The sequence below is a fragment of the Xenia sp. Carnegie-2017 genome, unplaced genomic scaffold (assembly GCF_021976095.1).
Source record: "Xenia sp. Carnegie-2017 unplaced genomic scaffold, XeniaSp_v1 HiC_scaffold_22, whole genome shotgun sequence".
NCBI classification, from domain to species: domain Eukaryota; kingdom Metazoa; phylum Cnidaria; class Anthozoa; order Malacalcyonacea; family Xeniidae; genus Xenia; species Xenia sp. Carnegie-2017.
The window spans coordinates 800,752-819,229 of NW_025813485.1; the positions used below are offsets into that span (position 1 = coordinate 800,752).

General features: G+C 31.3%; 3 protein-coding genes across 3 annotated transcripts in view; 1 reads left to right on the forward strand and 2 right to left on the reverse strand.

The window, feature by feature from the left end:
* The window catches only part of LOC124447109 (isoleucine--tRNA ligase, cytoplasmic-like), a 14,516-nt gene extending 12,221 nt beyond the window's left edge, over positions 1–2,295 (reverse strand). The window contains exons 1-5 of the mRNA XM_046998004.1: positions 1,943–2,295; positions 1,240–1,315; positions 1,090–1,170; positions 198–230; positions 20–106 (exon numbers count right to left, since the gene is read on the reverse strand). Coding sequence (XP_046853960.1) covers positions 20–106; positions 198–230; positions 1,090–1,170; positions 1,240–1,315; positions 1,943–2,136 — 471 coding nt within the window. The 5' untranslated portion in view covers positions 2,137–2,295. The remainder of the gene's footprint in view (positions 1–19; positions 107–197; positions 231–1,089; positions 1,171–1,239; positions 1,316–1,942) is intronic.
* LOC124447111 (phospholipid scramblase 1-like) overlaps positions 1–6,473 on the forward strand; it is a 22,856-nt gene extending 16,383 nt beyond the window's left edge. The window contains exon 9 of the mRNA XM_046998007.1: positions 6,446–6,473. Coding sequence (XP_046853963.1) covers positions 6,446–6,461 — 16 coding nt within the window. The 3' untranslated portion in view covers positions 6,462–6,473. The remainder of the gene's footprint in view (positions 1–6,445) is intronic.
* Positions 2,758–18,468, reverse strand: LOC124447108 (plexin-A4-like). The gene is made up of 40 exons (XM_046998003.1): positions 18,257–18,468; positions 16,917–17,906; positions 16,019–16,201; positions 15,792–15,917; positions 15,403–15,503; positions 15,119–15,248; positions 14,799–14,955; positions 14,257–14,353; positions 14,080–14,185; positions 13,623–13,736; positions 13,244–13,351; positions 13,061–13,157; positions 12,500–12,678; positions 12,162–12,322; positions 11,018–11,120; positions 10,802–10,938; positions 10,371–10,568; positions 10,156–10,255; positions 9,677–9,901; positions 9,479–9,571; positions 9,265–9,330; positions 8,861–9,116; positions 8,490–8,632; positions 8,280–8,404; positions 8,122–8,181; positions 7,712–7,786; positions 7,533–7,599; positions 6,823–6,963; positions 6,549–6,659; positions 6,363–6,408; positions 6,005–6,169; positions 5,690–5,808; positions 5,486–5,581; positions 5,172–5,341; positions 4,685–4,787; positions 4,458–4,502; positions 4,322–4,386; positions 4,057–4,122; positions 3,746–3,833; positions 2,758–3,205 (listed from the first exon to the last, which is right to left on the reverse strand). The coding sequence occupies exons 2-40, from the start codon at positions 17,904–17,906 to the stop codon at positions 3,122–3,124; spliced, it is 5,496 nt and encodes a 1,831-aa protein (XP_046853959.1). The 5' UTR covers positions 18,257–18,468; the 3' UTR covers positions 2,758–3,121.
* Between the last annotated feature and the right edge of the window lie 10 nt (positions 18,469–18,478).

The window sequence follows — 18,478 nt, forward strand, 5'->3', positions numbered from 1 at the left end:
AATAAATAAAAAACCAAACCTCCCATTCTCCTGAATATCGCATCACAATATTGCGACATTCTTGGTTATAAGCTTTAATTCCCATTTTTTGCACATCTTCCGGTCCCTGTGATTAAAAAATTCAAGGAAACAATGTCCTTTAACAAGCACGCAAGTCAAATAAATATGAAACCACAAATGCAATTATGAATACTTACAGTAATACCTAATTTCTTATCAATTTCATATTCCTAAATAAAACACCATGAAAAAAATGATCAAAGGAATAAACATTAATTTAGTACACTTAATTCTAATGAAACATACTTATTTCATCAAACATGCACCTATCCTTTCATTGACCATACATTCATCCACTTATTAACCATATGCCTTTCCATTCATTGACTATCTACCAATTAGTTCATTGACCATATTACACCAAAGTATTTTGTACCTCAAACTTTCATGATTACTTGAAAAGCAGTGCATTAATTAGTTAAAACAGTTCTATAATAGTGTATTTTTTGATGAAAACATAAAACAATGAAGAATTTCTAAATTTTTTACTAACAATTTTGCATTCCAATCAAAATCTAATATTGCATATGCTTGTATTGTGGAAAAAATGAAAACCTGTTCATGTATTCCAATCATTTATCACTTCAATTTGGCTCATGCAGACCAGAATATTTGAAAGCTTAATTGAGTAAAATAAAGTGTGCTCATAGCTGAAGCTTTCATTTTATATAAAAAGTTTTAATCAAAAGTGTAGCAAGACTTTTGAATTTTGACCATACATTAAAGCTAGCCAGTAACATTATTTTCAATTAGTGTACACTTTGTTTGAATTTGTTTGGAAAGTTCATGATAAAATCTTTAAAGATCCAGCAAGATCATGAAGACAACAATCTTAGTGAGACCTTGGTACAATCATGGAAAGATCATAAGATGTTGCAATATCATTTCCAAGAAGTTTAACATAGGTACAAGCTTACATGAACATGCAAATATTACTTCCTTTCTGTCACTAATTTAGAAATTTCACTAATTTGTCCTATTATGTTACATTGCTTTGGTACACATTTTGTTCTAAATAGCACAACATACCACAGGTAACCCATGACAATCCCACCCAAATCTCCTTTCAACATGATATCCTGACTGATGTGCATAACGAGTGACAATATCCTAATAAGAAATTTATAGAAAAATTTCAAGTGAAATATGTTATGAAATGAAGACAAAAGATCAAACAACCTTGATAGTTCCTGCAAGAATGTGACCATAATGAGGCAAACCAGTTGCAAAAGGAGGACCATCATAGAAAGTATATCTATGAAGAAAGTATCATGATAATTTATGATAGTCTTGTGTTATAATGAATGTGAACAGTGGTACAGCCAGCTCATTTTTTGTCAAATTGATAATTTATATTTATAGCAGAAATTATTGCATAGCATGCTACACATCAAGCTTGTTAAGTCCCTCAATGTCATACTCATGATAAATTGGTTTTAGCCAAATGAAAGCATTGCCAAATTATTTGTGCATAATAATGTACATGACAATCGTTTATTCAAGTTGTGGCATTATTCACACACAAGTACGAATAAACAGAACATTATCGTTTTGGAGATGTCATTCAAAACTTTTGCACAACAAACAATATTTGGAGCAATGAATGACCTACTTTTTTTAACTTTTTTTAAAGCATACATGTTTTGGAATACTTATGCCATAATTAGCGCAGAATAATGAGTGAAATATTCATAAAAAGCTCAATTTATAATGAAATATTATACATTATATGTGGAAATATAAACGTATTAAAAAAGTTTAAAAAGTTGTTGTTAACATTACATGTCTCATTTCAAACGTGCTGCTACGAAAATAAGGAAAAGGTTAAGAAGTTGCAACAAATTGTTGTGTTTCAAGCTCAACGTTAAACGGCACACCTCACCTGGGTTTTCCTTTCGATTGCTTGAGGGATGATTGGAAAGCATCTAATTCCTTCCATAATTCCAAAATCTTTTCTTCCTCCTTAGGAAAACTATGTTGTTCACTCATCGTACTTTTAAAGCTTTTATATGAAAGAGAGGTCGTTTGCCTGAACAATGGAAGTTTAAAAACAGTAAAAATACGAATTCTATTCATTAGCCATGAATGTATTAAAGACCAATGCTGATGGCATGCTCTGCCATGCCATGCTATCGCTCATCGCTTCATTTGCCGCTCCCCCCGTACCATCAGAAACTGAGAACGTCGAAACTCCGACCGGACTTTGAATGGATGTTTTATGTAGTCACTGACATGTATACTAAGTCCCAGAAATGAATGGTTGTACAACAAGTGCCAGTGCGTGCATGTCTTTCGCCTTGCAAAGGAAAAAATTAACACCAAATAATAGTTGAAACCAATTATTGAAACCAATACATGAAAACAATTATGCAATGTCATAAACGCTAAACTTTAAAAATAGATTTTCATAAAAACTGTGTAAAACACGTAAAGTGGTGTAACTTAGATGTATGTTTTATTCATATCATACTAAAAATTGTCGGGTGGTAATGGACTTTGAAACATTTAGACTCGATGTCTTTCTGCCGTTTACACAAATTTTGAACTAGACAAGAGCAGCATTTGTGCCAGAATTTAACAAAAAATGGCTAAAGATTTTATATTGTAGGCCCTGTCTTCGTAGCTTTCACATAACTTTGAAGTACGACAACAATTTGTCTTGTACGAACAAACATTACCAAAAAGTGGGAAACAAAATTGCAAGTACCAAAAATTCCACTAATAATGCAAATAATAAACGAAATAATATTATACAATACAGGATATATCTAGGGATACAACTTAATTATAGAAGTCAATGGAAAATAGATACCACAAAATCTTACGCACAAATTTGACTTCTTTTTATAAGTTTGATATTTCAAACTATCTTAATGCACTAAATAATTTACACAAATCTTGCAAGGTTAAAAAGAAGTTTAGTCTGTAACTACCACGGTAAGTATAACATAGTGAAAACTGAAGAAATTCGCATCACAAATGTAGAAATCGAATCTTCAACACTTTATAAATAGCATTTACCAGAATTGTCATACTTCACAGAATAAAATAAGTAATAATATCAGTCATCGGAAAATATAGCGACAAGATGTTGGAGTTTGCTAGCAAGTTGAGGAAAGCGTGCTTCTTCTAAAGCTTCTTGAAGCTAAATAACAGTGAATAATAAATGGCATTAGTAAAACAGACAATATTTTTGTACTGGAGAAATAACCTTGAACACTTATTCTTTACTTACGAAACAACCAACGATTAAATAATCAAAGTAAACACTACACTAATTGATCATTCATGATGCAATATGTCATAAAATAATTATAAATCTCATTATAAATAATGAAAATATATTTTCACTATTGACTCAATGTTTTGATCTAAAGAAGAAACATGACAAAAAATTATAAGTTTAAAATTTTGTACAAAGCAACAGACATGCACAAAATCAATTTGTTAAACAACTTAAGCTTGAAAATAGTTAACGAATTAATAAGATTTTAAATATTCATTTGAACACCAGTTTTTTCGCGATCAAATGTTACAAACAAGTATTGTATATCGTTGATGTATCCGCTCAACTGTTGCATTGAGATCTACAACTATATGAGTTCGTTCGTATTTACTTGGATTGGTTTAAAATTAGAAAATTTATAGTTTTAAATTGAATAATTATGTATTAAATTTAAGTTACCTCATCGAGATATTTAGCTGCATAATTATAAAGCTCTTTCAATGCATTATCCACGTTGAAATCTTCGATGTAATGCTGTGGAAAAACCCTTTAAAGAAATAATATTTAGCTACTTACAGCATTAAATATTATTGCAACTTATAATGCGTGCTAGTTTTGCCCGCTTATATTGTTATATTGTTTCGATAAAAACCCATGTTAAGATAAATTAACAAACACAGTATATATAAGAAATATATGGGCAATTACTTAAATACATAAACGAACATTGAATAATTAAATACCAATGATGTGATTTTAGAACAACGTACAGAAGAAAAAAATTCATTGATTTCCTCATCATTAACTTTGGTGAGTTGGCAACATCAAAATAGAAACTAAAAAAGAAAAAAAACATGAAGTAAAACCAAGTGAAGACCCAAGGAGATAAAATAAGCAAACTGGACAAATGTAGAGAATTTAAATATTTCTTCATTCCTTCTTGTCAAATAAAGAAAAAATTTATCTTACTAGGAAATGTTTTCAGTATTAAATAAAACGTGTCATAAATAAAGCATAGAGCAAAATGTGTGATACCTCTCTACTTTTTGTTTGTAAGCAGGAATTTCTTTAGCATAAAGAAGCTTATTTGATGGTGAATCCTGTGATAGAGAGACAAAATTGATGAAACTGGTAATACTTTATACAAGCGATGAATAAATATTTTGTTTACCTTGCCAAGAACATGTTCCGAAACAGAACACGCATCCATGAAAACCTGAATAGAAAAAATGACAATAAGATGTTAGAAACATTTTCACTGGATGATGAATGCAATAATTGTTTTCCACTTGTAAATCTATTTATCCAATCAAAATACCAATAATGAAGTTCATTAAAAAGAAATTTACATATAATGTGCCATTGTTACTATCATATTTTTGTAGTCGTTTTACTCACTTGTGCAATAACACTCAAACACGAGTCAACAATAGGCGCTTTGTAAACATCGAACAAGAAGTTTGGATTTTTAATAAGATTAACCCAGAATCTAAGTGGTAAGCTGTAATACAATGAAAAAAAAAACACAAAAATGAATCTCTGCCAACTTGATGATTTAATTGATACGTGCAAGAAAAGTGAAAGCGAAGAACTGTGTAATTTTGAAGCTTTTCAAGAGTCCAAATGCAACGACTCCTAATGCGTGTAAAACAAATTATTTCAGACAAAAACCTGATGAGCATTAACAATTGTTTTTTTTGGAACCATCAACAGCTTTGTCTTGTACTTCATACAACGTCCCCCCCCTCCAGCCAATCCAATCCTATAATTAGCATACTCCCTAATATAGCTAGTTGGACTGTTGCCCTGATACTTTAATTTCATTCTCCTTTATTATAACTAACTCTCAAATCTTGATTGTCATCCATTACAATAACTTCTTAACCTGTTATTTTTCCACGTATGCAAGACTTCGGGATCAGTAATATTTAACTCTTTTGCTTGATCATCAAGAAAATCAAAGAGAAACTTGATAGGTAAAGGTGCTTGCTCGTTTTTCTTTAACGTCGGGAAAATACAATCAAACATATCATCAACATATTGTTGAAGTGTTCCCTGCGATAGAATAATGTGAAATTAAGCAATTGCGAAATGTACACACGAAAAACAAGTTGAAATTAGCAAAAAACATAGAGCTATATTGATGTAACCATATTTTTCAAACAGTTGTGAATTAACAAAAAAACGAGCGCTCACAACCTTTGTACTTAACAGTCTTGTGAGATAAATTTCTGACAACATTTTGCTGTGTCTTGGATCTTCTTTTTCTTGTACGAAGGAGTCTACATGTTTCGTCTAAACGTGTAAAATATACTAATTCTCAACACAAACGTTTGACAAACTTTAAAGATATGTATGCTAGACGTTCATAAATAATGAATTACGTAAACATAAAATACTTACCAAATGCCAAGGTTTTCTATCTTCATCATTAATATGAGGTTTACTGCTTGTAACCAACGATGCTGTGCTGTGAACTGATGGACTGTATGATACTTTAGGTAAACTCACATTTTGTACCTCTAAAAAGTCATCATCATCAAAATCTCAATAGATTTCCTCTTATTTTAATTCTGATGTTCGTATAAAATTAAAATTAAAATGTGCATAATTATTGTATCTGATCATAAATTCATTCTTTATAAAATTGTGTTATTTATTTACTTAATTGGAGTAAATTGCTTTGCTAGTAAGAACAACTACTATAGAAAAACTCACCACTAAAATCAAATCCTGATGCGAACCGTCTTACAAGACATAAACATGTACCATCAGGAACTTGGTAATGAGCGAGTGTATTAAGTCGTTTCCATTCTCCTTCACGTAAACTGCTCGCATCATCATCTTTCAGTATGGTGTGATTAGACGGACTTTCGACCCATTCTAGAGAGAGTTTAATAAATGTTACATTGAGTCGAAGAAGTGTGCAATGCAATAGCACAAAAGCTACGTATATACTTTATAATTACCTATCCTCTATATATTTTCCCCATATGCTTCCTTTATTTGAACAATTATTTTTTTATATACACCCTCTAGATACGCCTTTATTTAAAGACTAAAGATAACTACTTACTTAAGGTCAACTCATCTTTGGGAATACGACATGAAAACGGTGTATTCTATAAAAAAAGAATTTTTTGTAGTCAAGAAGAAGTCAAAGAACAACAATTGATGAACAATTATGCCAAAACACAAAAAAACACGATTATAACACCAACATTAATCTTTGGATTAATCATTCATATTCTTTTGTGTTGACCTTAAATATAACTTCCATTATTTTTTCTTTAGCTTGATCAATAGTGTCAATATCGAGAACGTCGACTTGAACGGGGGGGTTGTCCTCAAATTCCACAGTAACAGTAAGTTTCTAAAAGAAAAAGTTATCCAGTAATCGCGAGATAACATGAATATTCTTACAAAATATAAATCAACGGTAACCTCACAACAATGATGTCATTTATTATAGTTTTGGCTACGTTTCAGCTTCATCATTCATTTTGAAATATTTCTCAAAATACTGTATTGCTCACATTGTAATCAACACTTTGTCGTAATAATTTATCCTCGCTGAGTGAATAACGTGCCTCGTGTGTTATTACGTCAACAGGACCTTTTTCAATTTGAAATCGTATAGCTTTATACAACATAAAGAGGGGTCTACCAGCATTTTCCTACACATAAACATATTACAGAGTAAGTAAAAACAGCGATACAGTTCTGGAAAATTACATTCTATAGAAAAACATTGGTCAAAACCTATTTATCTCACGAAAACTACGGTTATGTTGGTAGCTAAGGGTATTAGGGTAACTAAGGGTATGAGGGTAATTAAGGGTATGAGGGTAACTAAGGGTATGAGGATAACCAAGGGTATGAAGGTAATTAAGGGTATGAGGGTAATTAAGGTATGAGGATAACCAAGGGTATGAAGGTAATTAAGGGTATGAGGGTAATTAAGGGTATGAGGATAAGCAAGGGTATGAAGGTAATTAAGGGTATGAGGGTAATTAAGGTATGAGGATAACCAAGGGTATGAGGGTACTTAAGAGTATGACAGTAACAGAGGGTATTAAGTTATTAAGAATGTTTTTCTATGTGCAATAATTTCATTGATTTAAAAAACAGAATTACTATCGCTTAATAATTATATTATAATTCTTCAACTCCACATAATTATGCACAGACAATCAGTCCTATTTACCTACACGTACTTTTATGTAATGTGAGATCATTTACGTACCTTTATGTAATGTGATAATGTAAACGTTAGCCAATTTGTCAATAACTTCTCTGCAATGCATTCAGTTCTAAAAATTAAACAAGCAAAAAACATACAGCATCGTATTTCTCACAAGATTGCAAAGTTACGATTTTTTGCTTCGAGTCGTTGATTCACTTTATTCAACGTAAGTCACGCACCTTCTCAACAAAAGCTTAGGATGACTTTTTGATATTGACTTTCGTATTAGTTCTGCCATGAGATGTTGAAGAATACTAAAAGAAAAGAATAAGGCATAAAAATGCAGTAAAATAACTGAAAATTAACAACTTTTTTACAAAATGCAGTCAATGAAATAGATCAGTGGTAACACATAAGCGTTTTGATCAAGGTTAACTGAGTTTTGAACTTAAAAAGGCAAATATATCATTTTGAGGATTTGATATGTAAAATTACACTAATTCATTTTTTTTGCACTAATTCTATGCTATTTAGGTCTTAACTTTTCTCCAAGCAAGTAAACAGATGACCGTTTAATGTATAAATACAATCGTTTTGTGTTTAGTCGCTACCTGCCCGTATGTTAGGAAAAAAGTTCTAAAATGCTCACTCGGTGCAATAATCCATTTTACTCTGAAGAGCAATAACCAAAAGAGAAGCAACGTTGCATCTAAAATACATGAGATAATGATGTCTTAACTATTCCATTGTCTATACGCGCAGTATACTTTTAAGTTTACAATTAAATATATAAATACAATACATTACCTATCTTGCATTTTAAATTGTGCTTGACTTTCCAAGGTCTTTACAAATACCAAAAGAAAGTTTTTGTTGCCGATCAACTGCGAGAAAGTACGAAGAGCTTCATCCCATTTTGGACTTTCTTGAACCTAAAGAAATAGAAAAAATATAGAGATGTAGACAGTTCAATGTGAACATGACACATTCTCTGTAGCAAGATAAATCAACATTTACCATTTTCTCAGCCATAACAGGATGATGATGAATACCAGGAAAAAGAACTCGCATGGCATAGTTTTTAAAATCAAAAAAATGAATGTTATCATCACCAAGATCACTAGTAAAGTCAGTCATATCTGTTTGTAACTCAGCAAATGCTAAAAATTCAAACAAAAAATTAGAGTTTTTATGTTTCTGAAATGTTTTTTTTTTATTAACAGTTATTGGTTTTTAAACAATTTATTATTTGTGGTGTGTTTCACATCTACTAAACGAAGCTCTTCAAAGCTAATTTTCACTAAAATAAAGGATAATGCATAACGAGATTGAACTCCTATCGTAGTACGTTGCTATGATACAAAAACACAACTAGTAACAAATCATACCTTCCCGACATTCTTTAGCAACTTTTGATTCCAAACTATTCATTTGCATTTCATATGTTCTTTCTTTTTTTTCTTGTTGTCGTTTTTTGCGTCGATAGAGACAACAAGCAAATAAAATGACAATGATCAACAAACCACAACCAACACCAACAATGATGTAAATTAAGTTTAAGTCTGTAGATTTTCCTCCTTGGCTTTCAATGTCATACTTTAAATTACCAACAACAAAATTAAGGTTACTCAAAGATACGTTTACCTGAAAAAGAGGAAAAATAAAAAACACATTAAAAAAATCTCTACACATGAACTTTGCATTAGATGAAATTTCTCTCTTGGTAAACAGCAAATGGTGAAACATTCCATCAGATAAAAAATATTTTATAGCGAAAAAAGTGCAGACATACCAAAACTGTATAACTATTAGATTCTGACAAAGATTCACGATAAGGAGCAGTACAAAACAATACATTCTAAAGCAAGAAGATATAAATGTGTCAATTATCGTGTTTTTATATAGGACAGCATCTCATCATCAAGTACTTTAACTGTCCAAAATAACAAAAAGGCAAAATTTATTTGTAAAAAAAAAAATGTAAAACAGAATTTCCATAAATCAACCTTCGAAACACTGGTGATATTACATTTCTGACCACCAACAGTGATGATAAATTCAAACAAATCTTTATAATCCACGTGATCAAGATTTTTGCCCTTAGAAATAACAAAAAAAATACTCGCAGTTGTTAATTATTGATAGCAAAAGATAATATGAAGAACAAAAATATATCTTTCATCACCTGTATATGACAAATATACCTTTATCTCAAGCGTCTGCGTCTTTAAAATGTGCATAAAATCTGGAAACTTCTCTATTTCTGGATCAGGAACCAAAACAAGTGTGTTAAAATTTGGATATTCATCAAGATTGTTCCATTTTTTAACCCCATCCAAATGAACGGAAACTCTGAATTTTAATTCTTCTTTTATTCCCTCAGCTTGTAATGAACACAATATAACGCTAAAACTCTTCACCCTGCACTCCTACAAAAAGTAAATTATTAATTTTATGACGAGAAAGCGAGCTTAGGATAAGAAATGTTACATACAATGTAATGTAACTAAGCAAAACATATTATAATGTCATTAATTATATGTGCAAGCTAGTGTATCGACAATAAAAAACACAGAAAATTTAATGGTACACAGAGAAATGCATTAAACACCGCAGAAAGGTTTATTATTTTGCACGCGTAACTAAGGAAGATTCTTTGTATTCAATCAACATTATAACTTACTGTTTGTGCACGAGTTGAGTTATCATCAGACGTCAACAAGACTTTGGGAAAATAAATGGCATTCAAATTCGTACCCGTCACATTGATTTTACGATTAGAGCTAAAACATGATAAGGCAGCTATAACTTATAAAGTTCATAAAAAGTGAAGAAATTATACGAATTTATAACTAACGTTTACTACAACAACAATTTAGGTAGTAAAGTACATCTTACCTTGGATATGTCACATGTGGCGTAATATCAGTAATATTTGGATCGGGAACATATTGAAAGGATCCAAGAGTACTGTTATACTCAGGAGGCTGACCATTAAATTTTACTTCAAGATTACTTGAAACAGATCTTTTTCTTCTTTTTTTGTTGTCCTCTTCAGTCTGAGATGTTGTGCAGGTCATATTGATTTTAGTAAATCTGAAATGAGAATGCCACCATTTGAAAGTCTGACTTTTCTACAACAAACTATGTAATGAAAATAATATCATTATGAAAGTCTGACATTTTTGCAACAAATTCTGTGACGAGAATGCTATCATTATGAAACTGTGACTTTTTTTTGCAACAAACTACGTATGTAATGAAAATGCCATCATTTTATAAGTATTGACATTAATGCAGTCTAAATGAAACAATTCAATGGTACCTACATTAATTGCAAACATGGCAATCCACTGAATGACACTGTTATGTTGTTTCCAGTATCTAGTTGTTGACCAAATATTGTAACATTTGTTCCTCCAGAAACTGGACCGATCTTCGGTTTAAAACTCGTGATTCGAGGCTTCTAAATATTGACATGAAAAAAACGACACATAGTCAACGACTTTTCAAACTTTCCTTCTAAAAATTACTTTTATACTTACTTGATAATGAAATTTATCTTTTGAATATCCAACATTTCCATGAACTTTAACTTTAACTTTTGCAGACAAAGATTTACTGGAGTTGCCAGTAATACAAACAATCCTAAACAGACGTTTGACGTAAGTGACAATGAATTCATTCACCATAATCCATTTAAGCACTAACTATGCACAACATAATTTATCCACCACATTATTTATAATTATAAATTTTATACACAAACGTTGGAATGCAGCGTTCAATTGCAAGGAAGCAGAAGATGTTCTTTGAGGAAAGGAAAGAAGAAGAGGTACATAAAATAACCGTAATAGAGAAGGCTGCGTTCGAATCATGATCAAAGACTTTAAAACATGTTAGAAGAATGAAGAAAATTTAGAAGATGTCTCGAAAATAGAAGTTTCTCAAAGTATAATACGATGACGGCCACTAGCGAAAGGCTGGACATGTTGTAATTATTGTTGTGAGCGTATAGACTGGTTACTTAGGGCCTCCATAGACAAGGCATTTTGTTGTCGACAAATCTTCACAGTCCACAACTAAAGGTAATCGACTAGTAATAACTACCGTCTGTGGAATACATTGTCGACAACTAAACGTGTAAAATTGTAGTTATCAATAACAAAGCGGTTTCCTTTTTTTGCAATCACAAAAAAAGTGTTGTCGGCTACATTTAGTTGTCGACAACAAAACACCTGGTTTGTGGAGGCCATTAAGCTAATCGTTGAAAAAAGAATATTTGTTTAAGGAGCGCATTGAAATATGTCGCTTCCCATAATCTTTGGAAAAAATAAAGAAAGCGTTAGAAAGCAAGTGTTGCAAGTGTTTACACGAAATAAAACGTCCATCCTTAAAAACTGAAATGTCGTTCATGACCATAAACATATAGCCTGGTTGTATTCATGATTTTTCGTTTTGCAGCAGTTATCGCTGCTCGTGGTGCTAGAATCAAACATTGAGAAACGTTGGAGTAACTACCTGTATTAATACGTTGTTTTTTTAGTAATTCAACATAATTGTTGAATCTAACATACAAAATGTATGTAAGCGCGAAGAGTTGTAAAGCAAAACAGTACTGTATACCAACAATAGTTATGCACTTGACATTTTACGTACAAACACTGAACACATTTACAAAGCATATACCTTTGAAAAAAACCTTGCCTTTCGCCGACGATATACTCGATTATCGTGCAATTGATATCACCAATAGAAACCTCTTTTACATCTGAAACCACTCCACCAAATTCTTTTCCTTTTATTGTCAGATTCATTCCTCCATTTATATGGCCAGTTTTTGGTTCAAACTAAAATCATGGAAGAAAACATTCAGATTGTTACATTAGTAAATGCTCAACAAAATATTTGATCAATGTTAAGTCTTTTAAAACAAAAGTTAATTCTATAATAACTGCTATAGGAAATGAAAAATGTTCTATAATCACATTGGTTAAAAAAAAACTTCTATATTTTATACCACATACCCCATCAATCTCTGGGACTTCTGGGCAAATTCCTCGAGGTTTAATCCAGGCCCCTGAAGAGCAAGCATCTTTTACTGAGCAAAAAGAATAATTTTTACACCATCCACAAACGTATTCCTTTTTTGCTACAACGCAACTTCCACACTGAACTGCTGCTTTTTGACAACGGTAGATGAACACTGGAAAAATATGTGAGATTGGTACAAGATTACCAACGACATTTTATAATCCTTGGTTATAAGACTGACAATCAAAGTAGCCAGACAGTTCATAGTCCTGAACTGCTTCATTGCAAATTGGAATTAACTATATGGCACTGGATATTGTCTTCATTTTTTATTTCCAAAAAGAACATAGTATTAAAAATAGTATTAAGTAAAAAGATTGGCGACGTAGTGCAAACATAGAGCAGAAGCAGTGGTGTCAGAACATTATAGTATAATAAAAACTTAATTATGTATGTGGCTTTGCTAGTTATGTTGCACATTTAAACAGTATTATGCTCAGAAACAACCTTCTGTAAACAAAGTAAAATTTTAAATTTATAGATAGTCAACTTACCTTTCACTTCTTTATTTTCAGACCGGAGAATGACACTTTTTCCTAAAGTGATTGAAATCTCAGCTGCTTGTTCTTCATTAGTCGAAGAAAAGTTATACTATGAAGAAACAAAACGCTCTGTATATTTTTGAAATGTTTCATACGCGTAGTGTATTATTTCAATATGAATTAGCTGTTATTTACCTCTTCAGCTGCACATGAGATGCTAGTATCATTGTTCCACAAAGCTGCAACTTCATATGAATGTCCACGACTAAAACTTAGTTTACATTTATATTCACCAGCTGGTGACTAAAGGATAAAAAAATGCAACGCACATAATTACAACGTCTATAATCATGAAGCGTTGGAACTAAGCATTTCAACATTTATGTATGCCTTTCAAAACTTTTCTCTATGTAAATTATCTTTTTGAAAAAAATTTATCGATAATGGAATTTTAATAAAAATTTTTCCGATTTTGCACTGAAACGAAACATTTCCAAAAAAAAAACAAATAAAATTTGAACTTCTGCAAAAGCATATCATTTTAATGTAACACAAGTAAAGAAATCAACCAAACCTCAGACTTGGGTAACTTCTTTCCAGTCAACGTAATATTTCTCTTTATATCGGCAGGAATATATATCGTTTGTTGATTCAATGAAGGACATTCATGCTCTTTTTTTTCTCCTACCTGTTCATTAAACATAAAACACGCAATTGTGAATAAGCTAAAAGTAACTTGGGATAGTAGTTAAGCTGACCTAAAATTTTAACTTCACAAATAAATTTTTGAAGAAACAATCCCATTCCCTTTTTTTATAGGGTATGAACATGAAAACATTTTCATAAATGACTAAGAGAAAGGGTTGACTTTGCCACTGACTTGTGATAATACAACAATGAGATACAAAACAAAAAACGAACTATGAAATATAAGATGTAGTTTGAAATGATGAACATGTTTGAAATGTTTGACATGTTGATAACAATGTATTTGTACATAAGCATCTCAAAATTCAAAAACACATACATACCCATGTCGAGTTGGACTGAGGACACGTGACTTCTGAATAACCCGTACATAGGTCAATATAATGACACCATGTGCACTTTAATGGACCGGTTGTGCACTTTGAACAGCTTTAAACATTACAAAAGTATGTATTAAAAATTTAAACTTCAATAGCAAAAATAAGCTGAAGTTATCTTACTTTCTAATCGAGGAACAATTAAACAGTTGTAATTTGATACTAGCAATCTTTGCTTTCGTAACATTGAAAATTACTGCGACTACAGCTTCTGCAAGACCTACAAAAATTATAAAACAATACAAGTTCATTGTTTATGTGTAACAATATATGAAACATGTTTTCAACTTCATGTTTTTTCACTAGTGGATCCCATATAGAAAAGTTAGATGCAAATTGGTTGTTCCCTAAATGTTCTTCTTTAACGTAAAATCTCTGAAGGAAGGTGGAGAAATTGACAACTCAAAACTCATGGCATTCATGTGGTCAGGTTATTATATATTTTACATTCTTACATAGTGCATCAGAAAATTTAATTTCTGTCAGTTATGAAACATTTATACAGACGAAGCAGATATCTTTGCAAGCAGAAGCAAACACTGCTTTTGGCGTCTTACCAAAAGATTATTTCTCATAACCTTCTATAAGCAGACCCCAGGTAATATCCCTGTGGTCCATTTACGGAGGATCGAATGTATATTTTTAGTTATCAAATAAAAGTTTACCTGTAAGTGAACTAGGTTCTGTAAGATAATCAGATGTTGGAACAGAGCACTCCATTACATTACCATAAAGATAAGAGGTTAATTGCACATTGTTTACAGAACATCCATAATCTTTTGTGTTGTTCCTTGGAGGCAAATTTACAATTGATATGTTTACCTAAACATGGATTAAAAGAACATAATTCTTGGTTTCTTCATCAACTTTCATTTACGTAATGCATTTTGTCACAAACCAAGTTCATTAGTTTGTGAATAACGTCACTAGCTGTCATGTTATAAGAATGAGAGATCCCTGGCCCTTGTTTTATTCCCATATTTACCTTTTGAACAGTGGTTTTACTAATGGGAAGTGAACGAGGTTTAAGATCTGTGATGTTTATACAATTATTTGAATGTCGCACAAAACCAAGTGGTGATTCATAATAGGGACATTTATCATACGTTGTACAGCTGAAAACAAAGATAGAAAAATCACCTAACAACAGTAGTAAATCTACACATTACATTGATGTGAACATATGTCTATGATGTTCAACATATACCATGTTTAACAATGAGAAATACACAAAAATTGACAATACTGGTTTGCATGCACAAACAAAACCTTGCAGTTAAAGAGCACCAGCCACAATAAGGATCACCATCTTTAACACAATTATCACAAGTTGTTCTAGAGCCACATTCTTCAGCAGGCAACTTTAATATCTTCAAATAAAAAGTATGTTATTACACATGTTAGCAGCACAAGTTATTGTGAGCAAACATCAAAACAATGTTAAAGTATCACTTTAAAGACTCAGGCTTAGCCAAAACAACTGGAAACTGATAAATTTGTTATAAATGCAGCTCAAACTATGTATATCAAAACAACAAGAAAGTAATATTTTGAAACAAATATTATGAAGAAATAAATGATGAAGCTCAGCTTTATATCCAAAGAACTTAAATACATGACAGAGATAATACAAAACATTCAGAACATCCCCACTGTACCTTCTCTGGTGAAAGCAAGTAGGCATATTTTCCAGATAAATCAAACTTAACAGATAAAATACCAGATCCATCAACAGGATATGATGTACTGTATCTTCTACCAGATGAATAAGAATGCAAAATGAACTGCAATAAAAAAATGAATGTGGTAAATCATTTGTAGGGTAACTGTAGGATCTTTCACAGCTTAAGTAGTCCAAAATTCATATTCCAAAGTCACTACAAACCTTTGATAATCTACCATCATCCGCAGAAAGAAATAGAATCATATCATTGCGATAAAACGTTGTTGTAACTGAATTTATGTGACCACAATCATCACATGTAACCTGAGCTTCACTGCTACAACTATGTTGTCCAGTCATTTGCTCATTTCGTGTACCAGCAAAGCAGGCATTGGGTGGAAATTCCTAGTTTTGAATATAAATAGAACTTATTAAGCAATATATATAAATATGTGTGGGAAAAATAAATAAATAGGGAGAATCGGAACTTATCTTGAATTCAGAGTTTTAAGAACATCACTATTAAAAACAAATTGTATGAATAGAATGCTCAAGTCTTAAAGGTAAAGCATTGTGAAAAAATATAAGATATTTAATTCTAGTAAATTCATTCACTGCAAGTCTGTTCTATATTATAGTAATATAACAATTTCATGGTGGCAAGGGGAATAGTGGGGCATTTTTACATACCATTGTAAAAAAAACAAATTATATTACTATAATATGGTACAAGTTTGGTTAATGCAGCATGACATCAATTTAAAATGACATCAATTTAAATACGAACACAACTTCCACTGTACTTAATTATGGATTTAATTTTATCTCGCTGACAAGAGTGTGGTAAGTCTATCATAATTTCCTAACAAAACATATTTATCATAACTTGTGTCATCAATAAAAATATTATAAATAGTATGCTTGAGTTTGCTTTGATAAATACATATTATTACAATTCAAAGAATAGAAAGACATGAAAAACAACAAAATCGAAACTACATTTAGGATGGTGTGGAGAGTAACATACAACACTTAAGATTTCATAATATTGAAAATTACAAAAAATGTGTGGCAGTGAAACAAAAGCAATGCAAAATAAAAAGCAACCCCATATACTTACTGCTTTACATCTTGAACTAGGCTTTACATATGTGTTTAAAACTCCTGTTCCATTTCCAAAACATGCTTCTATACTCTTATTAAAAGCACCCTCAATGGCATCAAATGAGTAGGTGCACACAGCATATTGTGAGGAATGACGAGATTTTTGAAAGACACCAATCAACATAGCTCCACCATCATGACTTCCAAAGCTTTTTGCAAAATTTCCATTCAAATATACAATATTTGCTGTCTTCAATAAACTATAATTTTCTCCATCTTTATCAAAACAACGCATTGGCGTTTCAATGTAAGTCTTGATTTCAGACACTTGCTTATAATTTGTACAAAGTCTGGCAATATTACTTCTGGCAATATTACTTCGATCTGGAAAATTATAACTAAAAAAATATCGATATTTCCCAACATGTGCAGCAATGACATAATAAATCTTTGATGTGCGACCAGACAAGGATAGTACAGATGAAGTTTGAGCCAAGCATTTTGAATTAACTCCACCATTACATCGTGCATATGAAAGGAAAATAAGATCATTACCACTATCAACAGTGCGAGCAATCAGAATTCCATCATTTTCATCATCAACAATAGCAGCATTGGTTTGTCCAGGCAAGACTGACAAACTGGACTCCGCTGCACTAAGAATGGTCAATGAGCTCAAATTCAAATTAAGAGATGCACAGATACTATAGGTCAATTTCCAACAAACCAATAATCTTCTTAATCCTTCTAGCTCTTCAAATAGCAATAAAATTGTATCATTGTTTGTTTCGCCTGTTGTTGGATTTTGACGAGATATATTTATCTTGGTAATCTCTGTTAAATTGCTATTTAACTTATAAAGATAACTATCACCACTGACAAAAAGATCTCCACTTTTATAATCAATTATAAATCGCTGTAAACCTTTGATGGGGGCATTAAACTCAATTCGAACAGCAACAAAGCTTGCAAAACAGCAAAAAATAAGCCATAGATACTTCACCATCTTAAATAATAAACAAATCACAATTAAATGAAATACGTCTACACCTCTACAAAAGGAACGTGTTTTTTTCAACATACAAAGCAAATTTAACCAAAAGAAAAAATTTATTTAAATATGAAACGTGTATTGTATGAGGAACGCTTTGATAAGCGTTAGAAATAGGAAGGCATGATTGCTATAAAACATTGAAATAAGCAATTAAACCATAAATTTTCAAATAATACAGTAACGTATTATTTACAGTTCAAATCATTTAAACAAAAAAGCAAATACTTATATTTGTCAAAAATTATGATGTTCATTTTAATTTGCTAAATACGTATATAGTATTAAACATAGTGAAAACTTACATTGGAATTTCTATTTATGAAATGTTCTCGTTTCTTGAAAGACAGTTAACTGCTGCGGATATTCAAAAAAACAAACGGCCAAAAGTAAAATTAAACATAAATCTTCAATGCTTTATTCATTTTGATGCAGTAAAGAAAACGATAAAGATAAAAAAAATTGAAAATAAGAATTTTCGATCAACAACGAGAATAGAGACGGGTGTGTTTTTCCGGTACCACATT